The sequence below is a fragment of the Pavona decussata genome, unplaced genomic scaffold (genome assembly GCF_977016875.1).
Source record: "Pavona decussata unplaced genomic scaffold, jaPavDecu1.1 SCAFFOLD_280, whole genome shotgun sequence".
NCBI classification, from domain to species: Eukaryota; Metazoa; Cnidaria; class Anthozoa; order Scleractinia; family Agariciidae; genus Pavona; species Pavona decussata.
In genome coordinates this window covers 747,195-767,428 of record NW_028145681.1, presented here as the reverse complement: position 1 = coordinate 767,428, position 20,234 = coordinate 747,195, and the positions used below count along the sequence as shown (strand labels likewise).

The 20,234-nt window shown below is 38.0% G+C and overlaps 2 protein-coding genes across 4 annotated transcripts; both read left to right on the top strand.

Annotated features, from left to right (window-relative positions):
- Positions 1 to 1,438: 1,438 nt before the first annotated feature.
- LOC146455327 (histamine H2 receptor-like) lies at positions 1,439 to 3,209 on the top strand. The gene has a single exon (XM_085094425.1). The coding sequence runs from the start codon at positions 1,827 to 1,829 to the stop codon at positions 3,117 to 3,119; it is 1,293 nt and encodes a 430-aa protein (XP_084950551.1). The 5' UTR covers positions 1,439 to 1,826; the 3' UTR covers positions 3,120 to 3,209.
- Positions 3,210 to 7,079: 3,870 nt separating this feature from the next.
- On the top strand, positions 7,080 to 20,083 carry LOC146455326 (uncharacterized). 3 transcript variants are annotated; one of them, XM_085094435.1, is made up of 8 exons: positions 7,080 to 7,253; positions 11,595 to 11,634; positions 12,778 to 12,811; positions 13,419 to 13,589; positions 14,307 to 14,491; positions 17,995 to 18,052; positions 18,454 to 18,525; positions 19,242 to 20,083. In XM_085094435.1, the coding sequence occupies exons 1-8, from the start codon at positions 7,234 to 7,236 to the stop codon at positions 19,490 to 19,492; spliced, it is 831 nt and encodes a 276-aa protein (XP_084950561.1). In that variant the 5' UTR covers positions 7,080 to 7,233; the 3' UTR covers positions 19,493 to 20,083. The 3 variants fall into 3 exon arrangements, with proteins under 3 accessions (XP_084950561.1, XP_084950559.1, XP_084950560.1); XM_085094433.1 differs by having other exon boundaries at positions 14,271 to 14,491; XM_085094434.1 differs by having other exon boundaries at positions 13,419 to 13,595; positions 19,242 to 19,630.
- Positions 20,084 to 20,234: the final 151 nt, after the last annotated feature.

Sequence of the window (20,234 nt, the reverse complement as noted above, 5' to 3'; positions counted from 1 at the left end):
AAGTAGGGAATCGCGTTTTTAAGTTTACACATTTTTGTGTGTAATTTCCTCGGAAAATTTCGTTCGGAATCATAGGTCGATTTTGTACCAGAGGATGCATTATTCGTCTGGACGAACTTTGGCAAACATTCGTTGTTTGTCTGGTTGTGTCTCTAGTATAAAGACGGACACAAGACGCATTATCCGTCTGCATTATCCATCTTCCATTCATTGTCCGTCTTGAGCGACGCGCAACGGATGGAAGATAGTTCCTTTAGATGGATAATGCGTCTTGTGCCCGTCTTTGTACTAGAGACGAATAACCAGATGAACCACAAATGTTTGCCCAAGTTCGTCCAGACGGATAATGATCTCTGTTACCCCGGTGCAGTGCTCTACGTACCAAGTGAGCTATCAAGCCGACTGGGAGCTGGTCGTATTGTGAGTTCGTAATATGCCCGTGAACGATGAATAAATAAGTGTGAAATATCAGATCTACTAACTGCTCGAAACTGCGGATAAAAGAGTTAATGAATAAATTGCTTTCGGCTTATTCAAACTACTGGTGAAACTAACCTGACAGTTAGCCTTCGACGTTGTTAGTGCTTAGTCTGTGGTTCGCCCCTACAATCTTGAAAAGCTCTTGACTCTATCAGGAATAGATTCCTGACACTGATCCAACCCGAGCCTGAGGGGAACGACTCCACTGCAGGCCCTTGAGAGGCACTTAAAGAATTTATAGTAGGGCTATAAAACCCTTAAATTTATAATATTGGTCAGTGCCAACATAATTGAGGGGCTCGTTTCTCGAAACTTCCGGTAACTCATCAGATAACGTCATGGGCAGTATGAACACAATGTGCTTCAACAGGGCTTCTACTGATTTAATAATTTGTTACGACAATCTTATACGACATGTAGACATGTCTTATAAACTTAAAAGTTTTGTCATTTTCTTTAAACTTTTGGTTATGGATCACATTGGGCATATTTCTGCTGGTAACAAACGCTTACTGATAAAAGGCAGGTTTGAAAAAACATTATTTATCGCACACGGAAAATTATGAGAAACGGATCTCTAACTGATCGTCGGGTATCCAGTAAGTTGGACTGCGCGCGGAAGAGAAAAAAAATAGAGGGTAAAAACAACTTTATTTTAGGAGAAAAACAATTAGATAGTTAAAAGAGCGCCTCAAATCAAAGTGATCATTTTTAATTAAAATTTTGTTCTCCATTTCTGGAGTTGAAACAACTGGAAATACTGTGTTCAAAGTTTTTTTTATAATATTTATATTCACCAGGACAAAATTTACATTTTAAGTATATTCGTGATTCTTTCACTGTTCTTTGGGTAGTAACAAGCTAACGTGATTGGAACAATGTAATAATAGGTTTACGTAAATTGCCACCCCCCTGCCAAAAACATTTTTGCATCTTGTATCAACACAATACAGAAGTTCTAAGCTTTAAGGAAGCCGGGGTAAGTGGCGTGTGAAATTTTTCGTGTTTAAATTTGCATTCAATAACCTGTTGGGAATTTTCACGCTGATATCAGTGATCATCTTTGCTCAACAATTCAGCCACCGCTGATCAAGTAAAGTTTTGAAGTGTTTTTTTCGTCTTCATTGCCGATTTATTCTTCTTGTCTTTGGCCACAGTACTGGTAAGAAAAAATTACATCAAATCAGAAGTATTCACGTGAGCTATTTGAAATACTTAAAATGCAAATTTTTTTGGTTTCGTGTTTTGAATTGTTTCAAACAATAAACATTACCTGAAAACTTGTATTCGACACTGACACATAGTACTTTGTTGGCACTAAAAGTGTCAGAACTGACGGATCTGAAATGGAAACAACATTTCCATCGAAAGCGGGCTCGACTACATCTTCTACGTCCGAAGACGACATGTTTCCCGTCGATTACACCGTTTTGGAAACTTATATCGCCGGGGCTGCCTTGCTTGTCATAATGATTGTGTGTTTAATGGGAAATTCTGTCATCTGCTACGTGGTTTTTCGGAATAGACGATTGTGGACCGAGATGAACATATTTATTGTGAATCTTGCCATTGGGGATATTGCTATGAGTTTTATCTCGATGTCAATTCCACTTGAAACAATTATCACAGGGCAAAGGATTTTTTTCAGTGGGCCTCTCTGTCAAATCAGCGCCTTTCTCAACTCCGTTTTACTCTGCAATACAATATTTACCCATACAACAATCGCAATCGACAGATTTTTCGCCGTGGTGAAGCCGATGAAAAAATTCATGACGCGAAAAAAAGCGTTTTGTGCGCTGTTGGCTGTATGGATACTGTCAATTGCCATTTCACTCGGGCCTTTGTTAGGATGGGGACGAAATATCTACAACGCCTCGACATTGCAGTGCGGCTTTGGTTTTCCAAGAAATAAATTCGAAAGCTTATACATCATATGCCTCGCGGTTTGCGCATTTTTCCTGCCTATTCTAATAATGAGTTATGTTTACATAAGGATTTATTGGGCTGTGCGACATCACACAAGAAGATTATCAACTTCAACATTTGGCAGTCGCATAGAGGCTGTCATCAAAAGTCAGCGGAGAGTTGTCCTAACTTTTTTCCTCGCCTTAATCGCATTTATTATTTGTTGGACTCCGTTCTTTGTGTTCATAGCAGTTGCCGTCTCAATCCAATCAAGGGATGAATTGCCGCACGGATTAGGTATTGCAGCTTACTGGTGTGGTTTCCTTAACTCCGCTATCAATCCTTATTTGATTGGTCTGAGAAGCGAGCGATTTCACGAGGCTTTTACAGGATTTTTCTGCTGCCTTTGTCGTTGTTGCAACCGGGATCCTGAACCACAACACGAAGGAAATATTTTGAGTTACGAAACAACTGAAACAAAACACTTTACGATACAGCAAAATACATTGCCGGAGAGGAATGGACAAATTCATTCATTCGCGAACATAGCGGTTTCTGATCTCGACGGGAGCGCAATTCAAGAAAGAGACGGCGCTCCGCCAGTTGTGCGCGGCATTTTAAGCAATAGTAACATGACAAAATCAAGAAAACAAGCCAGAGACGAGGGCGCAGTAGTTTATCCACATTTTATTCATATGTGTAGTGGCAAATTGTGGTCTGAGGCTACGGTTTAATCTGTATTTGTAGATGCGGTAGTCAATGTTTGTATATTTGCATTGCTTGTTTTCTTTAGTTGTTGAATACAAGGCTTAGCTAACTTTTTAGCCTTTGTTTTGTTTTTGTACCCTTAATTTGACATCTCATTTTAATGTTATTGTTCACGAAAAAATGCTAGCCCCCTTCGGCACCGAATACATTTTTGTTTTTTAAGGATTTTGGCGTCAGTCACGGAATTTAACCATTTCCGTGATATTGGTGCGTGCATCAAGTTTAGTCGCGTGCTTGTAGTAATCACAGTCACGCTTATTGACTGCTGTAAGGAAATGAATTCACTTGTGTCACGAATGTAATTTGAAATCATTTCCCAGAACTGTATTTGATAAACCAAATTCGAAATTTTCGATACTTGTTTCATAATCTTCACTCTTCAGAGTTTGGAAGAACTAAAAACAGGTGTGGGGCCACTCGCCCAAACTTTTGTGTTCTCCGACTCTGAAGAAACAAACCCACATCCACTATTTTAAAATCCTATCATAACAAGAAGCAGATACCTTGCGCAATTGGTTGCAAACCATTTACCATAACTCTATGGAAACAGAAAGCTATTTTGAGCGTTAAGTAAAGAAATAAATCAGGATTAGAGGTTTTCCTTCTAGTTATTACATAAGCTGTCAGAGCTGTTATAGTAACGCGTAAAAGTTTGAGAGAATTTTGTTACAACACTAATGTTTCCATTCATGATCAACCATGTGCATGACGCAATTAATTGCGTAAAACTGACCATCGAGGTGACACCAATACAGAGAGCTATGTTGCGTGGCATGTACATGTATTGGGGTGGAACGTTGAAACACAAGTCATCGGAATCACTGGTGTTCTTAGCGAGGTGACAGGCAGGGATATGGTTGTGAAATCATCAAAGGTTTGGTGCCGTGCTGTTTGGAATAACTAAATATGATTCAAACGTGACGGGCGGGAAGGTCTTCAATTCTCCAGCGCAATTCCGGAAGTTAAATTGCGACACCTTTGACGTTATCGTGATCCGGAATATACCGTTGTTTTTTTAATGACACTAATTGATATTGTGGCTTACGTGACGCAGACCAGTGTAATTGAACTGAGGCCAGCTAGTTACTAGTCGAATTTATGTTGTAAACTTACGTGTCTTTTCACACCTTGCGACAGGTTTAACTCAGTCTCCATGCTGCTTGGCTCTCAACCCAAGTCGATTGGGTAGTTAGGCAAGTCTGTCAAACCCTGATCTTCGCTTAGCTGCCTTGAGGCAACTAACCATCCATAAAATGGCGGAATCATTAAAACAGAGCATAAAGACATGAAAATACTGCCGCTTCTTGCTTTCTGCGCCTGACCCGGTCCGCCAGTATTCATTCGGGTATCGGCCCCGTGCGAACATAATAATAATAATAATAATAATAATAATAATAATAATAATAATAATAAATAATAATAATAATAATAATAATAAATAATAATAATAGTCTTTATTCGATCAAAGGATAAAAATACATATCCTAAGTTACAGTGAAAAAGTAAAAATACACGATAAAATACAACAATAATACAGGATAGAAAAATACCATACTAAATTATATTTAAAAATAAGTCTATTCACAAAAGTTTTCTTGAATCTCTCCGTGTTTATCTTAGGAAGGTGACACCGTTCTCCTACGCAAATTACTGATACTGATTCTTTTTCATTGGGAATTTATGATTATTAATAGCTCTTTTAAAAGCGGATATATCTTGCTGTTCTAAAAGAACAAAGATGCTGATTGTTGAAGAGGTAAAACGACGCTTATGGCACCTATCTAAAAAACGCTATGTAACATTTAAATCAGAATCAGAAGCGCCATACACAACAAGCATATATGCGAGAATGGGAAGAACTAGGGTTTTAAATAAGTGATTTCTTTCCTTCTGGCGAACATAGCCTTAAAGGAACCGATACTGACCCTGTCGAGGGACCTGCTTATGTCAGTGTCAACTCGTGCCCTATTTATGAATTAGATTTCAAAAGAAAAAAAGGAAAAGAAAGAATACCCTTTTGGACAGCTCCTCTCCCATCAGTCATGTCCGATTCATCCCCTCTGACTTGTGCATAACTGAATCAGTATGCCAACAGCGAGTGGCTACAACTGTCACAAGAAATTTGGCTTGTTCACGTTGTGATGCTGTTGTTACTTTTTTAATTGTTCATCAATCAGTTTGCACGAATTCAAACTGAATTATTCTACAACTACTATAAGCCGAGTCAAAAAGTACGAAACAGCATTCAGTTTTCAATAATTCTAAAGTTCATCAAAAAATCAAACATCTGAGCAAAACCCAGTTACTTCAGAATTCTTAAAGTAGAGAAAAGATTGAGCAATAATCAGCGACAAAAATTAATTTGGCTTTGTAGAGAATTTCTAAACGGAAAAAACCGCTCCCGTACCTTTAAGGTGGGGGTAAACGTGAATTTGAATGGAATTTTAAGAGGTTTGAAGAAGAGATAAAAGAAAGAAAATGATTTTTAAAACACCAACAGACAGTTGATACCCACGCAAGAGCACCCCAGGTTGCTGGTGGACTAACTTGGTATCCGTCTATTAATTATTTACTACAAATTCTTATTTTAAAACTTCACTAAATCTTCAATATTTCTTATTTCTCTTCATTTTACCAATCCTTCTAGAAAAACTATCTCCTCCCAAATATACCCAAAATTCACCTAAAAATTCACAAAACACCCCACAACATAGATTCACGGGATAAGCAGAGAGTTTTTGAACGAGATATTTCCTTTAAACCGATTTTAAGCGGCGTGGAAACGGCTTTCAGGTTTACCCCCGCCTTAATAGATCTCTAGAGGTTCTACAATGTTCAATACCTCGCAAGCCATCTTCTTACCAATACACTGAGGATTAGTTTGTACAACAACTAGCCAGGGAAACCTGATGTATAAGAAATAGACGGTCATATCCGTCGAAAACATTGGACAACAAAACAAATATTACAAACCAGTGAGAGTTGAGGGCGACCCCGAGGGATACTCTAAAAAGTTTGGGGTGGGGGTGTGCCGCTGAGACTCTGAAACCCTTACCCTAAAACAGACCAAGTGTAGCTCATCAGTTGCAACCCTATTCTAGGCTGCTGAGACAAAAAATCCCTATCCTATCCCAGACTCGCTATTTCCAGAAACTCGGTCACTATCACAGTCCAGCCACAACAAAATCTCCCATGTTCTATGTGTACATAGTGTAAATTCTCGGGAAACCTAGTCTAAACTAAATTCTTCAGGCAATTGATCAGTTTCCTAGAAAATGATACCCCTATTATAGACCAAAACTCTCTGATTTCTATACCCTATCCCAGACTAAACTGCCTTAAAACCATACCCTTCACATTGGCACATACCCATATAGCTTATATATGGGAGTAACCCTCCCTTGCCCTCCTTCTCCCTAACCCCTCCGGGAGGTCGACCTATCACAACTGGATATGGCCCAGAACCGTAACATAGGAAGACCAAGGAACCTCTGCTGGCAGGGGACATTACTGTCAGCGGACATTTCTGCTACAAAGGAAATAAACCTAACATGTGAGAATGATCAATACATTCAATGGACTGCGAACAGTCTCTTTCTTCCCCTACTTTCTAGCGCGCGATGGGTGTAGCGAGAGCCGCGAAAAATGCGCGGGCGCGGAGGGATCCTTCCTCCTTTAATCCCTCCTCGTTCACTTGTCTAATTTGCATAATTTTACCGTCACTGTGCGCGTATGATCTAAGGAAAAAAGTACGACTGCTTGCAGTCTATACATTCAATTACAAGCTTCCTCAAATATGGGTCTTGTCCAGGAGCCATTATCCCTGATCTTGATCGTGTCCACAATTTCTTCCAGCATAGCCCGGCGGAGAGAGTCCTGGGATGAGTACTTGTTGTGTTGCTTACATGACGCATCGTATTGCTCCAACGTATCTTCCGGGAAACATTTCAGCGAGAAATGAGCTGAGTAAAATCTAATAAGTAAAAAGACGAAATTTAAAAACAAATTGTCTGAGATATGTGACTTAATTTGCTCCCATTTCATCAAGTTCCAAAGGGTTCGACAACGTGAACTGACAAGATGTCTGCACAACCAGACAGGTAAGACTTATGCCTTGAGTTTCCGATACCAAATGCACTGCACTGAAACTGAAGATATGAAGTGTTCATATCTGTGAAGTGCGGATGAAACACTCGAGTGAAAGAGCATCGTTATACTAATACATGTAAAAGGTTGTCGCTTCGAGTGACCCAAGTGCCACCGTGGAAACCTTAATTTTTTTTTAATGTTTTTTAAATTTTTTTTTCATCTCCTGAAATTGATTACTCATAGTTGTAAATCCCTTAGCAGTATTGATAGTCTTCGCGTATTTAATTTAAAGATACATAGGTTTATTAAGTTGAGAACAGAACTGGGACAGCCCCGTACATTAACTATACATGTATTACTGTCATACTAACCCTTTTACACAACCAGTGAACATGAGTTTGATTTGTAAAATGTGTGAGGCTGTGTGGAAGTCTTGCCGACAACTATTTCATTAGGTTGTACCTTTCATTCTCTTCATACCTAGTACAATTTAGTTTGACTTTGGTTCAACAAATAGAGTCAGATAACAGCATACATGTACTTAATTTAATCAAGTGTGTCTCAATGAAAACTCATCAAGTCATTTTTGATCACTTGACTTAAGTGACACTGTTAGGCCTAAGCTGATCACAAGCCATGTTGTATGGAAAATGTATGTATGGTATTGATATGGGACTGACCCATGCCAAAACCATGAGGTAATGTTATGGGAATCCTATGGGCCTGCACCATACCATTCCCATACTATGGAGATTGTATGGATTATTACGAAATACGTAGCAATCCCATAGATTAAGACAATAGATTGGGAAATGAATGGCAACAGTGAGCTTCTATGGGTTTAATATGGAAGAGCATAACCCATATCAAAACCATATCATCTCCCTATATGGGCCATATTTTGTCCCATACCATTCCCATACCTGGGCCATGTATGTCCCATATCACCAGCTTTGGTAAGGGTTATACATCACTGGTAGGTTTGGTACATGAAGGGTGTGTGTTTGTGTATTTCCATACTCCCAGTTGAAAGTCCAAGACTACAGGAGATTCCTTCATGATTTTGTTCCAGAGCTATCTATCTTGCACAATGGTAGTACTTTACCATATAGCAACAGGCCTGTCCATTTTCATTTTTGTGATGTGTTGGGCAGCCACACGGTTTCCAGCCTTCTAATTCTTAGGATAATAGACCTCCATTAGCTCTGTATGAGTATGCTATATGTATCAAAGTCACTTCAATATACAACAAGCTCTACTTTCAACTTTATTACTTCCATCCCATTGGGTAATTATTTACAAAGAACATACATTATTAATGCTGAGAAAATAACAATTCAAATGTGATAAGCAGTCTACAGAAAGCAGAAGAGCTTGTAAAGACATGGGACCCCCTGTCTGTTAATTTGCTAATATCCTATAAATACAAGATGATAATTGTTATCATCCAGTATTAATAGGACATTAGCAAGTTAACTATTAAAATATTTTCATATATATATATTTTTACACTTTGGTAATTCATTATTCATAATAACATGTCATGTAGAAGTAATAAAAAAGAAAATGAACCTGTACCTACCTTGAGATTTTGCATTTCTCCATTTCAAACTTATCAAACCACATTAAATCAGATGTCATACCACTCATGTCGACCACTGCCTTTTCAATTGGGCAATTCCAGAAAATATCCATACCCAACGGACGGCTTCCATGTTTTAACCCCCCCTTGCCTTCGGAAATTCCAAAATGCGTCCCCCCCCCCCCCCCCCATGCCCTCAGAATTCCATAATCGTGAAACCCCCTCCCCTTCAGAATTTCCGGTTTTTCTGGGAAGTACATTTTCGACTTAGCAACGCCTATATGAACAAACGAACATGAATTTATGCCTCCTCAGGGCTGTGATCTAGTGCCAAGAAAAACCTACCGCTAGTGGCCAGGCTGCGAAAACTTCTTTTTAAGTCCGAATTTGCCTATAATTATAATAAACCGCATTTACAGCAGTTTTACTCCTCTTTGTTTTCTTGTGCTGTTTTGACGTTTACAAAGCAGAATAGCTCAAATTCAGACAGTTAAAATCTTTCAGCAGTCAAATATACTGTCAAGGACTGTCGAGTCTTCTTGCGTCCTTTTATACGTTATGTAGTGTGCACAAAAAGTGTTCTCAACCCATATGACTCATGTAGTGTGCATGAAATGTATCATGATCTATTTAACAAATCGACGCCAGTTTTCTATGGTCTATACTCTTATAGACCATAAAATGACGTCAAAAAATGTTCAAAACTCCAGTGGAAGCACGAGCCGCAGGCGAGTGGTTTCATTGCCAAGTTTTGGACATTTTATGGCGTCATTTGATGGTCTATAAGAGTATAGACCATAGAAAACTGCCGTCGATTTGTTTTTTACAATAACATGGAAAAAGTACGAGCAGAATTGGCTATTTTTTCGTTGAGAAAGCACGCGCGTTACCTCTGACGTCATTTTTATTGTCTGTACTCTTACAGACAATAGCTACGAGCCAATCAGCGCGCGGGAATTTGGACAGTTATTGTAAAACGATGCTTGTCCTCTGCTTCCGCGGCCATACGCTCGTAGATAATTTTATTTACGAACTACAAAAGTCCACTACAATAGCATTTTCAAGGAACTCACTCTACACTTTCTACTCCAGAAATCCCACCTGTGGAATTCACCAGTGCCTTCAGATATCCAATCGTAAATCCCAGGTGGGTTACTCGGGTATAAACGTGACGGGGGGGTCTGACGTATTTTTTTGGGTCCAAAATTTTCAACTCCTGTATTTTTTTGGGTCTGAAAAATCTGCATGTATTTTTTTGGGTTCGAATTTCCGCCAGGCTAATTGTTCTTACGCAATTCATGTATTTTTTTGGGTCTAAAATGTCCAGTCTTGTATTTTTTTGGGTGAAAAATATTAGGCTCCATCAGCCCCCCCACCCCCCCCCCCATCACATTTATACCCGAATAACCCACCTGGGTCGTAAATACCCCCCTCACCCCCATGCCCTCAGAATTCCATAATCGTGAACCCCCCCCCCCCTCCCCTTCGGAAATCCTAAAAGCCGTCCGTGGTATGGTATGGATATTTTCTGGAATCGCCCATTGCTCCAGGACACACAAATGAGAGGTACAGTGTTTGAACCAAGATTTAATTACTGCAGATTAACTGAGAAATTCCCAGAAGGATTTGTATTATAAGATAAACTTAGTCTAATCCATTCACAAATTGTGATAACATCATATTTCCTTTCTTCAACCTGTAGCATTAAAATAATTTGTTCAGCAATTTTGGTATAAAGGGGGCTGGCATGGGTTTCCAGTACTTTCCAGTACATGAATACTACCACATTTTATCAGTTGCATAGTAAAGCAATAATGGTATCAAACAAATGCCTAACGATAGCAACAATATAACCTGTTGTAGGAAGGGGTATATAGCCACCTTAACTGTTTTATTCAATTTAAGGTGGTAATAAATATATACATAAATAAATAAATAAATAAATAAATAAATAAATAAATAAAGACTGAACTTGACTAACACTTACTCTGGACAAAAGGAAAAAAGGGCACATGCAACTTTATAGACAAATACATTAAAGTGTGGCTTATTATACAGGTAAATATTACAGTGCTGACTGTCAGTAGTGGAGACTAATAAACATTATGAAGTGACTGGGTTGCTGGTTGCAGATTTTCAAAGTAGCCCATGAAATGTAACAGAATTTTGTTTGTGGGTGAGCAGTTCAAATTTATAAATTTTTATAACGTTCTTTTAGAGGTTCTGGGATAAGTGTAACACAAGTAGTCATCTACACCAAACCACAAAAATTTGAACTGGTAAAAGGTACGACAAGCACCTGGGTCTACTACTTTTGATTTCAGATTAAACATCTTACAGCTCAATTTAAGGTGGCTCACATTAGTTTCCAGTACTTCCCTTCAGTTAAAATTAACTTTGATTGATCATTACTACCACTCTTTATTAGTGGATACTACAAAAAATAATATTACTACAATGGTATCTACAAAATGCCAAACATTGGTAAATAAGCTATGGTCATTTTCTTTTCCTTAATAGGTTACCATAGCAAAAACGTAATCTGATAAAAACAACCCTAATTTTAGCTTCATGAACATTATTGACTATAACTCAAAATGAGCTAGGTACAGCATTTAAGATGCAAATTACTTCATATTAACAAAAATTGTAGGAGAGGGTTCAGATATCTATTTATTTATTTATTTATTCATTTACTTATTTTTTTGTTGTTATTGATAATGTCTACTGAATATACTAATGATGTTTGTCCTAACTTGTCTCTTACCAGGCCTTCCTCAGCTGGGTCAATTAAGAGAAGCAATGCAAAGGTAATAATAATAATAATAATAATAATAATAATAATAATAATAATAATAATAATAATAATAATAATAATAATAATGCTGAAAACATAATTACTGTGCATATTTATACATGTTCATATTTATACAATACTGATCTTCATCAGTTTGTCATGTAGTGCACTGCAATTTACCAAGGGTACATGTTGACCCCCCCGTGTTGGCAAAATAAGGCACATTTACTCTGTCTAATGGGTTAATCCTGCATGGGCACTTAAATTTCAAATTAACTGAGTGTTTATTTTAGCCTTTTGACACCAATGAAATTACTTGAATTTTTTGTTAATTTATCACCTATGGCAGTAAATGCACAGCTCTTGCACTACAGTGTACCTTTTATGTAACTTCCTTTCATGGGTGAGGGTTCTGCCATGGTCATTTCAGACATCATAGGGAGCAGGGTAATATTTATTTGAGGGAGGCCAGTTAATTAAGAAAATGTATCATCTGTGAATCAGAAAAGCGTGAGCTCTCTGATTTTATTAATGACATGGTGACTGTGGTGCTTCAATACATCTGACTTTAGTCAGGATAATTACCTAATAGTTTGTGAAACAAAAGATACATGTACTCTAGAAATATTGTCATTATTCATGCTTTCCTGATTCACACAGTGATATTTGCACATTTTCGTGGACCATTTTTGGTCCAGGACAGGATTAAAACAATATTGGGACCAAACACCATCAAAATTAAAAACTATAAGTGTCACCTAAGGGCATTTCATTATTGAAAAGCAACTTAATTACTATAAGTCACAAAAAATTACTAAAAGTCATAAATTAAAGTGAGAATTTTAACATTTTTTTAAAGTGAATACCTTGGAAAACAATAGCCATGAAACACTCTAAAGTGAACATGTTTGTTAAACAAATTGTGTTTGGAGCCTGTCAAGGTTCATAGCAAACATTAACAAGTAATTATCATAGAGTAGAATTTCTGTTTATTAAGGGAGTCACTGGCAAATTTAAGCAAACAATGTTCTGACAATCAGTTTAAACATGACTCCTTTCCTGAATTATTCCAGCAATATTTCTGTTACGATTAAGCACACTTATGATGTTTTATGACGCCCAATTATTCACTGCTTCAAATGTGTTATCCTGACAGATTCCTGCTGAGGGTCTGGTTGTGCTTCCTCCAGGTGAGCAAAATTAGCATAAATTAATTGAAATTATGAGTCCAGTACTCTTCTAAAGGAAAGTGTTAAAGGTTTATTACTTTAACTAAAGATTATCGAAGGGTTGAAGACATAGACAGCCTGTGATCTGTGATTTATTAAGAAACCTATTCTGTTTCCTGTTACCAGCCTATTATTATAGAACTCCTCAAGATAAAGAGAGTTTGATGAGGATATCATTACATTTGTAACTTAGAAGGATCTTAACAAAGGTAACCTCAAGCTCCCAAAGGTCCTTGCAAGCCATCATTGGTGGTTCACAGAGTTGTTATTAAGGATTGTGTTACACTGTGTCTTAATATTTCCTCAAAATGTTTCAGCAGCCTCCCTCCCTCCCCCCTCTCCCCCCAAGGTCCTTGAAAGATTCTTACATGAGGACCTTGCACTTTCATCCAGTGCAATAATAAATTATTATGTTGTTGTAGAACCTAAAGCTTATCAACAAGAATCCTTCTAACTGTACAAATCTGTAAAGATCCTGGAGAGTCTCCACAGAATAGCTTAACCAGATTGATATTCAAAATTTGAACATTAAAGGCAGGCAATGTGGTCTGTGTTGTTTCGCTTTTAGAACCAGGTCTTGTTAAATTTGAAAGTATGGGTATTTCAAGGCCCAGTTCCAGTGCAGAGTCCGTAAGAGCTGGAAGTGCTGGGCGTGTGGAGAGGAGCCTTCAGTTTGCAAGGAAGAAGGAATTGGAAGATGAGAGTCCCCAAAGAAACAGCGCTGAATCTCACGTCACTGGTAATGGTAAAATATGTGACAGTAGTGTTTAATGGCCAACAGCAAATTTTGTTAGCAATTTAACTGCCTTTTGCAAAATCAAGAGAGGCATACACAAAAGTAGCCTGCAGAACAGGCATGATTTTTTTGCATTTTTCAGGCAAGCAGTCACTCACCCTCCCTGCTTGCCTTGCACTTACCTCCGCTCCCCTGAAAAGAGCAAAAATTCGCATCTGTTCTGCAGGCTAACACAAAAGAGTAATGATAATTTTTCACTGACCTGTCCACTTTAATAATATTGTGTTCCAATTAAATATTTTTGGTCTTAAGAATAAATTGCTAAGAATTTTGCTGCAACGATGGGCTGATTGTCTTGTACTGGCTGCTGATGTTATTGCAAAATCTTTTTGTTAATAATTTAGCCTTCAGACAACATTAAACACTAATAAATCAACCATTAACAAACTGTACAGTGTATGTTCAATTTACTTACACCTCTATTCTTCAGGTCATGCAAAAAGGCAGCTCCCTTGCATTAAGCCCTTCAATTAGCTTATTTTAATTAATTAATTTTTTTTGAAATGCATTAATTATTGAAACATCTTCATTAACTAATAAAATATATCATATCCTTTTATCTTATCTCACCTCACCTTGTCTTGTATCGTCTCACCTTAACTTTCACTTTTATCTTTTTGGCAGGCAAAACAGGTGATTCTGTCATTTCATCCCTTGAAGATTTAAAACTTGCTAAACAAGAAGACACAAGAAATGCCCAACCAAAAGAGACTGGTCAGCAAACTGTTGAGGATTCTGAAAGTTCAGATACTGATTCATCTGACAGCGATAACAAAAGCCCAGTGGCAAGCGCAAAGGAGCCAACTACAGATACAGTTCAGGCTCCAGTGGAACTTAAAGGAGAGGTATCATTCATTCTTAGTTTCCTTAACTTCCCTTACAATGGATTTTTCTGTGGTAGGACAGGCTGCCATGTTGCAAATACTGCTAGCATATGTTGCAAAATACAGTGTAATTCCCTTCAGTTCATATCATTCTTACCTGCTTTCTAAAGTGTATTTAACAGTTCCTGTTCCAGAAGACATCCCACCAATTAAAACTCTCACAAATGTTTCAGTATGTTTGTGTGTTTGATATTTTTATTGTCACCTTTTTTGTTAATCTGTGCCTTGAACTAGCACATCTGAGAGGTGCCTCATTTTTATTTATGATATGTATTATTTTAATACGTAGTTCCAGAAAATATCCAAATTCATGGGCATGGACAGAATGAATGTTGTTTTTAAGAGCGGCTGCCTGTAAGAATCGAGAACTGCATTTCAGCGACCACTTGGTCGAATTTCTTATATTTTGCCTGAAGATACCCTTGGATTAACTATTTTCGAAAATCATGTTTTAAAGTTCCAAGGTATTTTATTTTTTGAGAAAATTGCAAGAGTTTGAAATGCGGCCTTGGTGCGGTCACGGGCCGATGAAACCCGCGAAAATTTAGGTCAAAGGACGAAGCCCCGTTTACGGTGTAAAATAACTCAATGAACTTGAAACTTTACACAAACCTAGACCAACCATCTCACAAGAAAATTAATACAATAAACATTCCAAACTCGCTGGCGGCTTTCTAAAGCATGCAGATTTGTGTACGTTACTTAAAATGGCCTTGAAACTAATGCCTATTTTCATTAAAATAAAAGTGTTTCTGGTATGTCATTTTTTCTAAATTAAATCTCATATCTCGAAAGACAAAGAAAAGAACTTTATTTGTTCCAAGTTTCAAGCTCTGATTCAAACTCTTTCCCACTGAAGGAAGATCAAATACTTGCGGCTCGCAATTCACGTCACGAATTATGAGATCAGAACCGATTCACAAACACTTGACATCTGGAGCCCGTGAATGTTTCCAAACATCACATATTGGTCCCTAAAACTAATCAGACTGACTGAAGACAGCCATTCAATGTTTTCCGATCCCAGATTTCTTTCCTATTCTGCTCTAAAATACTATATTTATTCCGGTCAATTAGCCTACGAAACATGTGCAACAATTTCGATGTCGCAGGAAAAAGTAGTGCAAATCAAACTTTACAGCTCCTTTATCTTCTTAAATGAAGCAGTCGATCAGTAAAATGGAGAAAAACGTGTGGCTTTGTTCCTGCAGTGTTTGTTTTGAGGGTTAGTTTTCAGCAGCGACGGCTCAAATCAATAAGCCAATGTGACACTGAACATTCTGGGTAACGCGCACGTGATCCTGGCCAGGCATTACGGTATGGAATCCTGCGCGTAGAGGGCGCTTTTAGAAACTGTAAACGGTGAAAAGTACTGCTTGTGGGCGGCAAGCTACGACTACCCTGGTGATGAAAACTTTGTCAAGCTAAAAGACTGTACAAGAGATGCGAGAGCCCGTCTTGCCAGCTTTGTATTTTTTTTTTGGCGGAAAAAAATTCAAGTATTAGTGTCATTTCGTTTTTTAACTTACAGTTATACAGACCCTGGAACGTCAATTTTTTCGCAAAAAAAAAAAAAAAAGAAATCCATAACCACCATCTTCACATTTAAAAATATGAAATATGTATATCTGACTAGTGAATTCCCCACTAACCCACCAGCGTCAATAATATTGTGGTTATTGTTTACTTTCCTAGACCGTTTTCTCACTGCCCCTGCCAGTTTCTTTCAACTCCGTGAAAAAAAATAATACCATGAAATCTGAAATTGAAAAAATTAATAGGCGAAATACGACTCTCACCCGCTCGCCCGCTATTAGGTAGTTACGGCCCTCACCCGCTCGTGCTAGTAATAGGGTAGATACGGCCCTCACCCGCTTGCACTAGTAATAAGTTAGTTTTCGTGACCTTCACCAGACAGACCAAGGCTGGCAAGACTCCTATCTTCTCGGAAATTGAACGAAACTGGCAGGAACAACGAGAAAACCGGTTTAGGAAAGTAAACAATAACCACAATTGACGCTTATCACCAGGGGGGATGGGGGTGGGGGAGGTCGGGTTGGTCGGTGGGGAATTCACAACTCTGATACCCTCAAAGTTACAAATTTTATATTTTTAATTGTGGGGATGGTGGTTATGGATAGATTTTTTTTTCGCAAAAAATCGACGTTCCAGGATCTGCATTACTGTAAGTCAAAAAACCAAAAACTGACACTAATACTTGAACGTCGTTTTTTTTTTTTTTGCGGAAAATACTAAAGCTGGAAAGGTGGGCTCTCAGATCTCTTGTACAGTCCTTAAGCTTGACAAGGTCATCAGCATCAGAGTAGTCGTAGCCCACAAGCAGTACTTTTCTAAAAGCGCCCTGAACGCGTAAGATCACGTGCTCGTTACCGACATCAGCGAAGTGAATATCGAGTTACAGTTGTTTTGTCACACTGGGTTATTGATTCGGAGCCGTCGCTGCTAAAAACGAACACTCAACGTACGTTTTTCTCCATTTTACTGATCGACTGCTTCATTTAAGAAGATAAAGGAGCTGTAAAGTTTGATTTGCACTACTTTTTCCTGCGACATCGAAATGGTATGCAAATTTGTTGCACATGTTTCGTAGGCTAATTGACCGGAATAAATATATATATTATTTTAGAGCAGAATAGGAAAGAAATCTGGGATCGGAAAACATTGAATGGCTGTCTTCAGTCAGTCTGATTAGTTTAAGGGACCAATGTGTGATGCTTGGAAACATTCACGGGCTCCAGATGTCAAGTGTTTGTGAATCGGTTCTGATCTCATAATTCGTGACGTGAATTGCGAGCCGCAAGTATCGCACGCATATTCGATCTTCCTTCAGTGGGAAAGAGTTTGAATCAGAGCTTGAAACTTGGAACAAATAAAGTTCTTTTCTTTGTCTTTCGAGATATGAGATTTAATTTAGAGAAAATGACATACCAGAAACACTTTGATTTTTATGAAAATAGGTATTAGTTTCAAGGCCATTTTGAGTAACGTACACAAATCTGCATGCGTTAGAAAGCCGCCAGCGAGTTTGGAATGTTTATTGTATTAATTTTCTTGTGAGATGGTTGGTCTAGGTTTGTGTAAAGTTTCAAGTTCATTAAGTTATTTTACACCGTAAACGGGGCTTCGTCCTTTGACCTAAATTTTCGCGGGTTTCATCGGCCCGTGACCGCACCAAGGCCGCATTTCAAACTCTTGCAATTTTCTCAAAAAATAAAATACCTTGGAACTTTAAAACATGATTTTCGAAAATAGTTAATCCAAGGATATCTTTAGACGAAATATCAGAAATTCGACCAAGTGGTCGCTGAAATGCAGTTCTCGATTCTTACAGGCACCCGCTCTTAAATACAGTATTCTGGAACTGTCATTTAACTGAGTATGGATGTTGTTTTTAAATATATTAAATTTTCTGTTAATATTGTTATTTCACTTTATTATTGTAGTTCCTCAAGGCAGTGATGGATGAAGAGTACGAAAAGGCCAAAGAACTCTGTCAGAAAAGTTAGGCTTGTTTATTTCCACTCACTTAGTACTAATATAAAGAGGCTAATTGTCATGGAGACTAATGTATTTAAGTTATGTATTCAAAACTGTGCTGAGATTCAAACCGTGTACCATCTCTTGTACATGACGTGCAAAGCACTGAAAGGAAGGAACAAGGGAGAACAGCACTGTCCGTTTGAGTAGAGAATAAACCTTCACAGATTGTATATTTTCTGAATTTTATTTATTGCTACGAATTTGCTTATTTGTGTATCAAATTGGTTGACATTTCATATTGAGAATTGTCGACTCTACATGTGTTGCAAGAAGAAGCAAAAGAAAGTTATCATTGAGCATTTGCAGGTCGGTAAACCGTTGATTGGTTTTTACATTCTTTTTTTCTTTATTTAATATCCTAGTTCTGTTGCTGGAGCCAGACAATAAAACGTGTAGCGAATTTCATGCTGTTATTTGTGAAAAAATGAAGCAAGGTAATGATAACGGTAATTCTTTTACTATAAGTGATAATATGATTCTTACAGGATAAAACATCGGTAAAAAAAACTTAAGTCACATGTGGCAGTGACTATCAGCAATTCATTTATCTTTTGTTACTCACCCAAGCTGTGAATGGCCGATTAAAGGACGATGCTGCTTAATAAAAAGGTTTTTTGCGCGGTTTATGGTCATAAGGGAAAAGAAGAACTTAGCAAGGGCTGTTGGAATCCAAAAACAATTGGGGGTAACCACGCATTTTTCAGATATAATTAAGCAACAATTCTAAAAAAATTGAAAATACACAACAATAATCGCTGAAAAATGCCTGTTTAACTGCAATTTTCTTTCGGGACTCCAATAGCTCTTTGTCTTTTTAACAGAGAGAAGTGTTTTCGACAGGACCAAAATGTGTTCTACACTCTAGTAACAATAAGTTGTGATTGAAATTAAAGGCCAAGTGCATACAATACGGACAATATCTTCGTGAAATTTGTCGCGTAAGAATGGTGTGTCGCAAGTTTGATTGCAACGATTAGAGAAAAATCAGGCTGGCTGTCAGCTAGAAATTCGAAAGTAGGCGTTCTGAAACATGGCCTCTCGAAAAACGTAAAATATAGGTATATGTGTCTCATAAATTTCATTAAACAGTCAGCTGCCCTTATTTTCAGTTTAATTTGCTGGTGTGATAATTTTGTCACTTATAATGCAGATGACGAGGTCGAAGATGGCGAAGGCGATGATGATGATGATGATGATTACGACAGTACTGAAGAAAGTGACGAATCAGGTGACGACGATGAAGAAAGTGATGATGATGAAGCCGGCGAAGATAACGAGGATGATGATGACGATGATGATGATAATGATGATGACAGTGACTCTGATGATGACTTCACGTTACCGCCCGGCCCCATTAACCTGATCATGGGAGGTCTGCCCATCAGACCACAAAACAGATGACAATCAACCTGTTTCTCTGTATTATCTTTTGATCTTTTGTATACTGAATTTATTTGGTTATTAATGTCGTCCGCACCCAAGAGAGCTAGTCGAGGATTTTTTTTTAAACGTTGCCAAAGTAGTGGTCATGACTCTCTAACGCAGGGATTTGTCATTGACCTGTGGACAGGAGATTTTTATACGGTTTGATCATCTGAATGAAACTATCGAAAAAGTTTGAAAAACGGAGGTACCAACATCACTGCAGGTCACTGCAAACCAGTGGTATGGACAGCAAAAACGAACGAACCCAAAGTGTGTACCTGTGGATGAAGCCTTAGTCCACCAGACAGATTTGTTGTAAATTTACCTAAATAACCAGACATGGCCTTTCCATGTCAGTTTTGGTAGCTAATTTGGTATAAGGAAAATAACCTCTGTCATTCCATTTTTAAGGGCAAGACTTACGATACTCTGGTGTATATTATATGACGAGTGTTACGTCGATCATTTCATGAGCCTTTTGTTATCTCGTGTAGTGAAGTGAAATAAAGATAATGGTGTGGGAGCCAAAGAATGCCTTTGGATCTCTTCCATGATGTTTTTAAACACTTTTATGTTTACCCTTTCTTCAGCCGTCCCCTTTTGCTTCTGCTGTCAGTTTTTGTCCTGCGAGTTTTGGCGTTATTTGCATGTGTCCTCTCATCTATATCGTGCATCTCCAGATCCTTTGCACAGCAGAGTATTCTCGATTCAACGCATG

Excerpts from the sequence above, each read along its gene's own strand:
- LOC146455327 (XM_085094425.1), top strand. The coding sequence starts at position 1,827 with ATGGAAACAACATTTCCATCGAAAGCGGGCTCGACTACATCTTCTACG.
- LOC146455326 (XM_085094433.1), top strand. The coding sequence starts at position 7,234 with ATGTCTGCACAACCAGACAG. Across the intron at positions 7,254-11,594 it reads ATGTCTGCACAACCAGACAG|GCCTTCCTCAGCTGGGTCAA; the intron begins GTAAGACTTATG and ends GTCTCTTACCAG. Across the intron at positions 12,812-13,418 it reads TCTGGTTGTGCTTCCTCCAG|AACCAGGTCTTGTTAAATTT; the intron begins GTGAGCAAAATT and ends TTTCGCTTTTAG.